This window comes from Perna viridis, chromosome 13 (genome assembly GCF_037379345.1).
Source record: "Perna viridis isolate PV_CMFRI_1.1 ecotype Kerala chromosome 13, ASM3737934v1, whole genome shotgun sequence".
Taxonomy (NCBI): Eukaryota; Metazoa; Mollusca; class Bivalvia; order Mytilida; family Mytilidae; genus Perna; species Perna viridis.
In genome coordinates, this window is record NC_142457.1 from 27,459,042 (window position 1) to 27,471,463 (window position 12,422).

The 12,422-nt window shown below is 33.4% G+C and overlaps 1 protein-coding gene across 3 annotated transcripts; it reads right to left on the minus strand.

The window, feature by feature from the left end:
* Positions 1-2,197: 2,197 nt before the first annotated feature.
* LOC148600173 (uncharacterized) lies at positions 2,198-11,535 on the minus strand. Of its 3 annotated transcripts, none has more exons than XM_088559327.1 (4): positions 11,430-11,535; positions 5,098-5,143; positions 3,821-4,288; positions 2,198-3,104 (listed from the first exon to the last, which is right to left on the minus strand). In XM_088559327.1, exons 1-4 carry the CDS (start codon positions 11,460-11,462, stop codon positions 2,320-2,322), a joined length of 1,332 nt encoding a protein of 443 aa, XP_088415453.1. In that variant the 5' UTR covers positions 11,463-11,535; the 3' UTR covers positions 2,198-2,319. The 3 variants fall into 3 exon arrangements, with proteins under 3 accessions (XP_088415453.1, XP_088415454.1, XP_088415455.1); XM_088559328.1 differs by lacking the exon at positions 11,430-11,535 and adding an exon at positions 10,821-10,950; XM_088559329.1 differs by lacking the exon at positions 11,430-11,535 and adding an exon at positions 6,089-6,308.
* Positions 11,536-12,422: the final 887 nt, after the last annotated feature.

Below are 12,422 nucleotides of genomic sequence, written 5' to 3' on the forward strand. Positions count from 1 at the left end.
AGATAACTCAAATGAAATTTCATTACAATTCACTGTCTCGTCGGATAATCCGATATCCAAATGAACAAAATCTAACTGACTTTATCCATAACATAAATTGTTATTACTTAAAATCGACATAAATTCAACCACTTCATGCAAGTGATAGTTTTCTAATGCAATACTTATATAACAAGGCTTTTCACTGGCTCGACTGAAGCGCAAAATTCTCAAAATTCCTGTCGGAGCCGATTCACAAATTATGTCCGTATGGATATTACGGTCAGGATAATTTGCAAAACAAATTGGCTGACCTACTAATTAACTAATTCCCCGTCGCAAATATCTGCTTACCTGGCTCCGCTACGCGCCGCCAAGATAAACTGCGACAAGCAGTAAAACTACAGATGAACGTCCGCAAAGCTTCCGATACAAAACAGTTTTCTCTTAAACGTAGCTCATTCGCTGAATTAAGCTGGAAACACAGTATACAAAATGAACAGCTTCCAAATACATGCGTCTCATTTCTGGCTAAAGCACCAAAATACTTTTAGAATATACTTAAGTCTGAAAAAATATCATCTTCCATTGAAATATCTATCGAAATATGTTTCATTTGCGTTGATGTCGTCTTTAAAAAAATATAAAACAGTTATCTATCTTTATATGTATTCCTTAACTGTATGTTCACTAATTGTATGTTGCCTTGCATGGAGAGGATATATAGACTTTAAGCCTGCTATCCAATTCAATTCACCTTATTGAATAAAATATGTTCAAAACAAAAAAAAACATCTATCGAAATATTTTAAATTGATGACGTCACAAACAGTTAGGAGATTTCCCATAAAGTTTTAGGTCGCAGTAAAAAAAAACAGAAAGTGATTCATTCATGGCAAAAAACAAACTGAACTCACTTTTATCTCTTGCTCAGAGACAATAACTAGTCAGGCCCGTAGGTAGAAATTTGTAGAAGGGGAGGGGTTCTTTAGAATCGCGGGGTACTGTCGACTTCAATAGTCACAAATCAAATAAAACTTTGATTATATATAACCAGTCTAAGTTTTTCAGTTTGTTGTAACGCTTTTAAGGATTGTATAAGAAACTGGCCCTTTGCAAAGTTGTCGTTCTTGTTATGTTTTATTTAGTTTGAATCGCCTATACAGTACCACTGGCACTGTCTGAATTTGATATGGATTGGTACTTAATGTGCCGATCGGGTTGGGTTTTAGTAGTTTGTACTTACTCGATTATTTTAAAACTAAGTAAATCTGTTATACAAAAGATGAAATAATTCAAATAAAAAACAAACACAAAACAAAAAAAATAGAAAATAAAAGACAAAGATCGACAAATGGTAACCCATTTACTCCCAGAACACGACCAAAAATTAAAACAAATCCATATAAAAAATGAAAGGGATGAAAATAAAAAACGGATTTAAAAATAAGTGGTGTGATATCCGAAAGAGGTCAGTGTTCATATTTTTGTACATGTTGTATCTGTAAAGCATACACTTTGATCAAGCTATTATAGATCGCAACTCTCTTTTGTATTAGTGATAAAGCACTTTGATTTCGATTTTATTGTCTATTCTTAAATCTTCCATTTTGTATTTATTTTTATGTTTTTTTTATCCCGGAGAAAGGAGGGGGGTTACAGCGAACTTTAGTTCCGCTTAAAGTTTTATTTAATTTTTTTTCACATCATCAAAGTTTTGCAGGGCAACACAAATTCATATAGAAAAAATATAATCAATAAGTTATGATCATAAATAACCAAAAAAATTGACTAGTTGCTCCCTTTCGACCCACGTAATCACACTTTGGTACATGTGTAATGATAATTGTAGCTGTAGACTAATAATTTGCCTGTAAAACATAATCACTAGTGGCGTCCTTTTAGCCCTTGGAATTACACTTAGTTAATATATGTGTTTTAATTATTCCAGCAGTAGGCTGACAAGTTGCTTGTAAAACATAATGACTGGTGGTGTTCTTTCGGCCCTCGTAATCATACTTAGATACATGTATGGTAATTATTAAATAATTCTAGTTGTAGAATGACAATTGCAAATAAACATAATGACTAGTGGCCTTTTTGGGCCCTTGTAACCACAATTAGGTTCATCTGTAACTATGAAAACAGTTTCTAGGCCTATAAGAAAATGCACTTTTTTCGGGGAAAACATTTCTTTGTTAAAGAGTAGAAGTAACACTTTAAAAGATAATATTTATTTATTTGAAAAGGATGACAGCGTCCAGAAGGAAAACGATACAGATATTGAACATGTCGATATAAGAAACAGTAAACAATTCCATAATAATAGACATGTGTAGCTTATTTTTTACGGGAGTCCTTGTATTCTTTAAACACCTTTTCCCGTAATTCGCGAAAGGTGAAGTCGGAGTTAGGTAAGAACTCCCCTATTGTCGTGGTGTCTTTGATGTAGTCGAAATATGGCCAGTGGGTTGTGTCCCCTGCATCGTAGTTGTAGCACTGGATGGTGGCGCAGTAATCGTTACTGATATTGATAAGCTTGTGGGTTTGATACCAGTTGCGATTTATCCATGTGACATCACCCTCGTAAGCGTCAAACTCTTTCAAAGGAGTGGCATCAGGTGAACTCACTTGTTTGTTATAATTCATGACATGAATTGTTCCATAGAGAACTTTGATAACGGCATTAGCATTTCCGTGATCGTGAATGGGACTATAATGGCCTTTTGGCCATATTTCCAAAACGTACGGAATCCCTGGAGACTTCCCAAGGCTATTACCTAGAGTGATCCTCAGGTAAGTTTGTGATATATCTGATTTACCAAACTCGCTTGCCTTTTCCTTGAGCTTTTCGTTTAAGGCACACCCTTCTGTCTCGATGCTGTATCGGATAGCGTCAGACAATTTAATTCCTGTTACTTCCTCTGGGTAGTTCAATTCGCAGTTAAGGATGTTGTCGTACAGCTCCTTGCAGGCTCGAGGGAGGCTTGAAGAAAAAATATAATCCCCATCATCCAGGTAAAAAAGGTTGGCCTTTGAACTGTCGAGGACTAATGGTGGAATATTGCAGACGAAGGGGTACTTATCCAATTCTACCATTGGTTCTGTTTCAACTAATCCACCTGCTAATAAAGATATTCATTGTTTTAATTCACGTAGAAAACAACTATTTGTGTGATTCTAATATAAAACCAGTAGGTGAAACCTGTTGAAAACGAACCTATTTTTTTTTAATTAGCAACTTGTTTGGTTAAGACAGAGGTATGGTTAATGCATGTTCTTACCGTATTGAAACTGATTTACAGGGACGTTGGAGCTTACCGTATTGAAACTGATTTACATGGACTTCAAGATATGACTGATGTAGAAAGGATTCGAATTATTATTCAAGGTTCTGTTTAATCGCGTTTTAATGTAGTAGTCAATGAACGACAAGGAAACCCTTGCACCACAGTGTAGGCTGCAGCTGGCCATGTATATGCTTTTATCCATTTAGATCATGATATTAAAAAATACATCGTTCACTATACATTGACTACAAAAGCCATTAGTAGCTAAGAATTACAGGGAATTTTTTTCACTTTCAATTTGAACTTATCGAGGAATTATTAAAAAAAAAGCTTTGTTATTTAAAGGATGTAATGGGCCTCCAAAGACAAAATTTAAATAGCTTTTCATTTGTTTTCTAGATGTATTGAATATATTTGAGACAAAAAAGACTGAATTGAGAATTATGACGACCACCCATTGCCTGATTTTTATACCGACTGGTACTTAAAAAACAAGATTTGTGCCGTTTTTAAAATGAAGAACCTTCGACCTTGAAAATTTGTATTTTTACCTCTTCGAGCTACCATTTGTTCGTAGTACCTAATGTACCTATCCTCTTCAGCGTTAAAAAAAGGGTGCATTTCTTCCCTGATTTTGTCTTTCATTTTTGCAGAACTGTTTGCTAAAAAGTCATATGTCATAAGAGTGGTTTCTTCCATCCGGTAACCCTTTCCATATTTCAAAACGAGGTTGTCCCGGTCGTAACTGTACCAGTACGCAATCTTTCCGTTCTCCAACCCACATTCTTTGTCTTTGATAAATGTAACCGTCTTTTCGTCTTTGCCGCTGGTCAGTATAAATGCGGCTTTGCTGGACTCTATGCGGAGGCTAAGGCAATAACTACCCAGCTCATTTTCAACTGATATCAGAAAGGGGTCATTAGCTTCCTTGTTAAAGACGATGGTACCTTTACCATTCGCTGGTAAAACTTTCTCCCATTTTGGTATCAACTGCATATCTTGTAGTCGGCCTTGTGTCCCTGAAAAATAAGAACAGATATTCCACATTGAGTGGGTTTTTTTCCTAAGCAAAAGTCAAGGGCGTATCCACGGCGATGCAGTGGCTTGCAACCCCCTCTTTTTAGAAAAAAATGTCTTTTCTATGTGTAAAATTGACCCAAAAATGGCAAATAGTGCCCAAGCATCCGCCCCTTTTTTCCTGAGGAACCCTGGCTAGAGCCCTTTCTTTTTGCAAAGTGTCTGGATACTTCCCCCCCCCCCCGAAAGCGGTTTAACTGGTAATAATTTTGTTTTAATTTAAGAATGCGGAACCACCTTTTGATATACTCATTCGAGTTATTATAGACACGATAAAGCAAAGGTGCAAACTAATATTATCTAACAATCTATTTGATTGGCTGTATCGAAAATACACGATTGTATATTGATATATTTGTTCATCTTTGTTTTTTAAATGTATATACAACATTAAGGTTGAATTCTGGTCCATCTTTGTTGCTTTTGAAAGTAATTTTGTGTACTTGTTTCGATGACTCTGAGTTTAGGTTACTTAAAATAAGAAAACAATAATAAAAGTTTAAAGTGCTTTGCAGCGGGTAAGAGGTATATTTCGTTTTAATAACGAATCAAACTCAATTGCTTTGTCCAAAATCGGTTCAAGAATTGTTAGATCGATTCATGAATTTTATACTTTTTATTTTAAGACCTATATTTGTAACTAAAAAAATCATTTGTTACACGAACCGCTGGAATTGTATGCAGATTCTATGAGTCCTGTATTTACTGTCCACACAGAAAAATAAAGCAATTATAATTTACATGTACATACCGGTAGTCATAGTAGACATCTTAAGTGAACCAGTCAGACAGTTCAGCTGAAAAGATGAATAGACTGATTTATTTGAAAATTGTTATCAAGTTTTGTTCACGTTCAATTTAAGGAGGTAGACCTACGGTAAGGGACACAACTCTTGAAATCAGTGATACGTTTGTAACATATTAATTTCACCAAAGCCTTTCAAGCTTTCAATTAAAACAGAATGAAATGAGTCCAAGTTACTTTGATGCTTGCATGAAATTGGTGTAAAATGCTGAATACAAACGTTCAAATGATTTCTAGGAGTTGTGTCCCTTACCCTAGGTCTACCTCCTTAAGAGGAGAAATGATAGGGAAAAAACATATCTCTAGGCAGCTTGGTTTCAGGTTCGAAGCCCCCTCTAACGTTGAAAACTGTTAAAAACGAGCTTTAAATATAAAAACCTGAAAAATTTGGTCCAAAATAACCGCACTCCACCCCCCCTCCACACTGAACAAAGTTCTGGATATGGACCTGAAAAAAATATGTGCTATGACAAGGCAGACACAGCGGTGATGATTACGATGATCATGAAGATCGTGGAAGAGAAAAATGATGGTCTGCGTGCAGGAAAAAAATGCGACAGGAATAGTTGAAAGACGAAATTTATTTTTATCCTGATTAGACGTTTAAATAAAAATAAATGGTCTATTTAAAAAAAAAATAGATTACACGTGGCTTACCACAGAAGTAGATCTGTATTTGTTAAAACTCTTGAGAAATGATATTCTTTTTTTATTAACCATATATCCTGTAGCGGATTAAGTAATTGAATATTTGACTTTTAATATCCGTGAAGGTTAATTTTGCATATGATAATTCTAATCTATGACACATTTTATGCATATAACGTCGAATATAATTATGTTTATTTCGTCTTCAAATGTGTTAACGAACTAACTGTACTAGTATTAGAAAATTACATGTACAAACAAAAAAGTATTTACTGTCCATTTTGCATACCGTTTTGGGGGTCTTGCAATATTTTACTCCTTAACAGAAGGCTTTTCTATTTTTTTCTTGTAGTTTTCGGTCAAGTCGAGTGGTAGATTTGTTCGTACCAAGTGATTCATTTTAGATGACGTGTCAAAGGAACCGGAAGTCGCCGTGTTACTGCTAAAAAAAGTCTACCAGGGAAAGAAAACATAATGATCGATAAATCACAACAAGAAGACAACTCAGAGACGCCAGAATCCAAAATCAAAGACAAAACCAGAAGGCATGAAACTAAGACGATGCAGAATAAAATGCAACTACGTGTTAAATTAAAATTTAAGACAGCAAACAATGAAACTATATACATTGTACATGACTTGCAATATTGGCTACAAAAGAAGCAAAATGTATGTATGTTAAAATGTACAGCCAGTGATGCATAATGATACGGATGCAAGCGATTTTGTTTAAAAAGTACATCTTTATAAGATATAATTACATGTACGTCCTTGTATAGATTAGTTTTAATATAAAGTGCATTTAATCTACTTTTAATCCGTACGTCTGGAAATTTAATTACAACCTTGAATGATTCAACTTCTATATCCGTAAAAAAATGCCTTTCTACTAATCAAATTAAATATCCTTTATATTTTTTCATCCTTTGCTTTTTCTTGCTTGTCACCTTAATGTTTTTTCCCCTCGCATTTTCCTTATCTCTTTCGTGTACCCTGTACTTGACATTTTATAAGCAACTCGTCGGATGTTTCTAAAAAAAAAGTAGAGGATGCTTACCGTACCGTTTCACCTAGTCCATGCTCCCAGATTTTGGTGAAGTCCGATTTGCTTACTTGCTTTTGTTTGTTTGTTTATTTGTTTGTTTGTTTGGGTTTTTTTTTTTTGCTATGTGCTGCTATTTTGATTATATCAAGTTATTTGTTGGATGTGCCTGTTTTCACTGTTTGGTCTTTATTCTTGGATTATATTGTATTGATCTCTGCTTTAATCTCGGTCCCTTGGTTACTCTTTATCGTATCGTTAAACATATTTACTAATCCATTAGTGCAAGTAAGACTTATGGTATGGCAACGTGTAAAATGCTCTCACTATAAATCTCGAACCGCGCGTCTAGAATGAAAAAGACGCCACCTAAGTTAAGGAGGTATATGTATACCTAGGATAATGGACATAACTCCTGAAATCAGTGATATCTTTGTATCATATTCAATTTTACTGAAGCCTTTTAAGCTTCCGTTTGAAACAGAATGAAATTTATCCAAGTTACTGTGATGCTTACATGAGATTGATGTCGAATGCTGAATACAAACGTTCCAATGATTTGTAAGAGAGAGTTGTGTCCCTTACCCTAGGTCTACCTCCTTAATCCAAGAAAAAAGAATCCTCAATAGCAGAGAAGTGTATGAAAAAAATAATGTCTGGAATTAAGTTTTAAACAGTTTAATCTGTAACTTGAATTGTTCAAAAATTAGTCTAAACAAAACGATACTCAAGAGAGTGTCCTTAAAAAACCAGGCAGTAGCTCGCACATGACAAATTTGGTTTTCAGAAAACGTTCATACATTTCATATCACAAATGCATCCTTTTTCAAACTTGATTGTTGGTTTTTGATTACTGCAATGGATAAAGAGAAAAACTACATGGAAAGCATTGTAATTCATTGAAAAAGGGAGATTATTCTTTATTTTTGTGAAAAATTTGGTTGCCTTGTTCGGCAACTTTAAAATCGTTTCCCTAGTCATCATTGTAGCTTTAAAAGGACTATTTTTACTATTTGACATGTATATGCTACAAATATTACATTGAAACAATTAAAATTTCAGTAGGATAAAATTTACCTATGCAAACCATATCATAGGATCTGCCCGATTCTTAAACGGTGCATTATGTAAACATTAACTCTTTCCCTTTGGCGGATGCAATTTACTGCATTATGGCGGATTGTTATCATTTTTATGTATTAAATTACATGTAACAGCTTCATTGTAATAATATGTTTTTGTTGTAAAAAATGTAATGTACATTTCTGAACACCTTACATGTACATGTAAATGTATCCAAAACTATAAGTACATGTACATCTATATAATCATACAAATTGTTCATATATAGTGAAAAGAAGATTGAAATGAAGTCACGAATCATCATTTTATACAATGTATGTATAGATAGAGGATGGAAAGCATAAAATTGTTTGAGGCAAAAAAGGGGGAAACTTTTCCCGTTTATTCAAATGTAAAGTCTAGAGATACACGTACGTGCGTAAGTTGGAAGTGCACAAATGCATTGTATCTGAATACTTTTTAGGAAAGTCAAGAAGCTCAGAGTGGTGCACTACCAGCTTTAGTGCCATACACGCCAAAAAGAGATATTTATAATGCCAAAGGACATTCATCAAGTCAGAGGATCGCAGACTCCGAGGAGAAGATACAAGATTTTCATATATAAAGCAGCCCTTTAAAGGGGCTGCCTAATATATTTCAAAGATTTTTTTTAATTTGATAAACTACAGGAAGAAAATAAAATAGCATGGCATAAAAAGAGGTACCTAGTATTGTCCTTTCAAGGCTATAAGTTTTGTTGGTCTCATATTAATCAAGGTTTAACAATACCCTTAAACAACACATATTATATATTTGTATGCATGTAATCAACGTGTATAGATATTTTTAGGGTTGTGAACACGGCTGACTTTCTGTCCCCGCATTTTTATTACATGTCGAAATATAATCAATAAGAAAACCCAGCCTTACTTACAAAATATCGGAACATATTCACCCTTTTTATTACTTCCCTTAAACTTGCAGGATTTATTATGAATTTGAGCTTTTTGAAGAAAAAAATCACCATAAACAACAGTGGATTACTTGTACGTGTACTACATTATGAAGTTATATAAACTTCGCCTGCATTATGCATGATATTTGACCTATGAACCCTTTTTAAACTTTAAATCAAGTTTTCGGACTTCTCCGTGTCAAGATACTGTACAATATTATACTGAATATTTAATTAGATAAGCAACCCCAGACGTGGGAAAGGAGTGAAACCGACTACATGTATCTGAATACTTTTGCGGGAAGTCAAATATACCATACGCAGGTGCTGAAGGGATGTTGCAACAGATGAAAGGAAAGTTGACAATTCTGAATGAAAGGTCATCACGTTTGTCGTAAAGTTTGGTCAATAGTTTTCATGTACCATCGATTTTTAAGTATAGGTCAAGATATGAGGCTGACTTCACAGTGTCTGTAGTATCCTTTATCTCAAGTTCTTTTGGGTAGATGCGATGTATCAAATCCCCGAAATTAGGATTGATTAAAAATAATACGTCATCTATATAGCGGAAACTGAGATTGAAGTTATCGTACTTCATTCGTTGATTTTTGTGCGATACAAATGCATGGTTTTCTAAAATTTTTAGATCTGAGTATAAAACAGACTATCGTAACGGAACCGTCAATATTTATCAGTTCAGGGTCATGAAGTCCTAGGGTGGAACGGAATTAAACATGTAACATCATAGAATGGGAGTTCAGGGATAACTTGTGATCTTCAAACCCGTCTGTGCAGCATGTTAAGTTCAGTAAAGTTATATTGCTCTCAACAATTTTTATAATATATTTATAGACTTCCTGAGATTTAACCACATGTCAAAAGCCTTAATCCAGGATGTAAGCATATTAAGCAATTGTGTCTTGTCTATTCCGTGAATAAAAAGCTATAACACAGAAGAATTCATCATTTTGTTGATATGATTTTTATGGTGAAATGTACTGACTAGTTATTATCAAAATGGTTTACAAAACAGATTCCATTTTAAAATGATTTACCTTTAGTTGAGCAAAGTGAAGTTATAATGAAAAAATGGACGGATCATTGTAAAATGCAGCAATTGTATATTAATATTGACATACAAGTTTCCATACAAACAGATGATACAGTACTTATAGAAGAAACGATACAAAGATCAAACATACCACATAAAATCACAGTGATAAAAGCTATCTGATTAAGCCTAATTAAAAAATAAATATTTTTGTCCAAAAAGCACTAAAATGTCTATTGTGATTGATTCAAGAGATATCTCAAGCCATCCTCTTTATAATCAAACGGTAGTCCTCTTAAAATGCGACATAATTCTCTCTTTCTGCGTGTAATCTGAATGGAAAACGTATATCTTAGATATTCAAATGCATGTTTGATTTGTGTATTTCGCCGAATAGAAAATGATGAAGTTGTTTTAATTTCATGTTTGATTTGTGTATTTCGCCGAATAGAAAATGATGAAGTTGTTTTAATTTCATTTCTTGATATTTCTTGAAGTTTCTTTGAAGTACCGTAAATTTAGCATTCAACTCTTTAAGTATAAAATAAACGTTTTGACCAGGCTTTGATTCGGTTAACTGGATTGATATACGCATTACATGCCAATTATAATTCCGATTTGTTTTACTTTCTATTGAGCTTTGAAACAATAATCAGCTAGCATATTTGAAGATCATTTTTTGTCCTTTACAGAGATGAGTGTCATAGACATGACCATTATTCATATACCCTATTACGTAAACCTAAATGACAGATTAGCCATGTATATGAACGGTTTCTTGTCTCAAATTTTTCATAATATAATATTGTTATATCATAAGAAAATCAAAACAAGACAAACAAAACAGAACAAAATAATATAAAAAAAAAGAAAAGATCAAAAACTATATAGAAATTAACTTTGGACTGTACCTTAATCATCATCGACAGCGTTGAGGAAATGAAGAAATCACTGAAATTGTATGTTAGCCTGTCCGTTCATGTTCTTCTAAACTCTTCAATGGATTTCTATGAAATATTTATGCATCGTGTCTTGATGTTCATGTCGGATATTTGTAATGAATATCAGTCAAGTTTTTTTTTCATAATGGGACAATTGTTTACAGTTTATATATCTAGTATCAATTTCAGTTTTTAATTGCTATCTGGGTTGCCTGTAAGTGGCTATATTTTCTACGATACATTTATACCGATAATAAACGCTTGATATAAGTTTTGTTTTGTTGTAATACATAGTGGTAAAAATTGGCCGTTTATGAAAAAAAAAACATTCTAAAAAAGAAGGGTTCTAAAAAAAAAACCGAACTGATAAATTTTAGGCAATAGTCAAACGGAATAGTCAAAGGACAAATGTAAGGAAAAACGAAAAGTGTATAACATCCGGATAGTCTTGACTTTGTACAAGCATTTCTGATTGAAATTGTTGGTTGATCAAGGTTTTATAGATGATACACAGTTGATGATTACATTTGATAAATGATAACAAACGATATAACATAATATGCTAGTAATAAAACTTGCCTTGATGCTTTCATTATTATTCAAGAACAACATCAAAAGGTTTAATCAGTTTTATTCGAGTTATACTATTATCTTCCATTTAATTTAGAAGACGCATTGTACTATTCTCCGAAAAAAGTTGTTATAGAATTCGCCGAAAAATATGTGGACCGCTTTAATTGTGTATATATTTTTTAAAGAGCGAATTTCGTAATAGTCAACATTTTTCATGGTGAGAATATGGTTTACTATTAATATACCCACTAACAATTTACGTTTTTATTCCGTTCCGGGTTGCCTTTATATAGCTACTTTTACGAATACCGATAAAAAAACGCTTGAATTATTTTTGTATTGGATATCTAAATTAAACAAATTTGATAAATGAAGTATTCTAATGAAAGGACCAGGTGCATCTTTTGGCATGAATTAGCCGTTTATGTAAAAACTATTCATATAAAGGGTAATCAGAACATTACCGATCTGATAAACACTTGGCAATAGTCAATAGAAATAGTCAAAAGAAAACTCTGCATAACAAATGGCAAATGCAAGGAAAAACAGGAGAATTAGAAACAACTGTGGAAGTACTATTGTTCGTGGGGTACCCATTTTCGTGGTTTTCGTGGGTAGGCCAAACCACGAAATTTGCTTCCTAGATGTGTTAACTGAAAATCTCGAAACCACGAATTCAAGAATCCACGAACTTGTGTTTCTTCTCTAATCCACAAAAATTGGTATCCACGAATAAAAGTACTTTCACAGTAATATAATTCGCCGAAAATATGTTAACCGCTTTAATTGTGTATATATTCTTTCAAAGAGCGAATTTCGTCGAACAAATATTATATTAAATAGGTATCAAGTAAAAGACGATTGAATATATTACCTTTGAGAATAACAAAAGAATTGAAGTGTCTGTGTTGGTCCGTGTTTAACAGTGGGTGTTATTGAATAAAATAGTTTAACATCAGACTGTAATTATATCATATTACTACAGTTATCATAATTAGT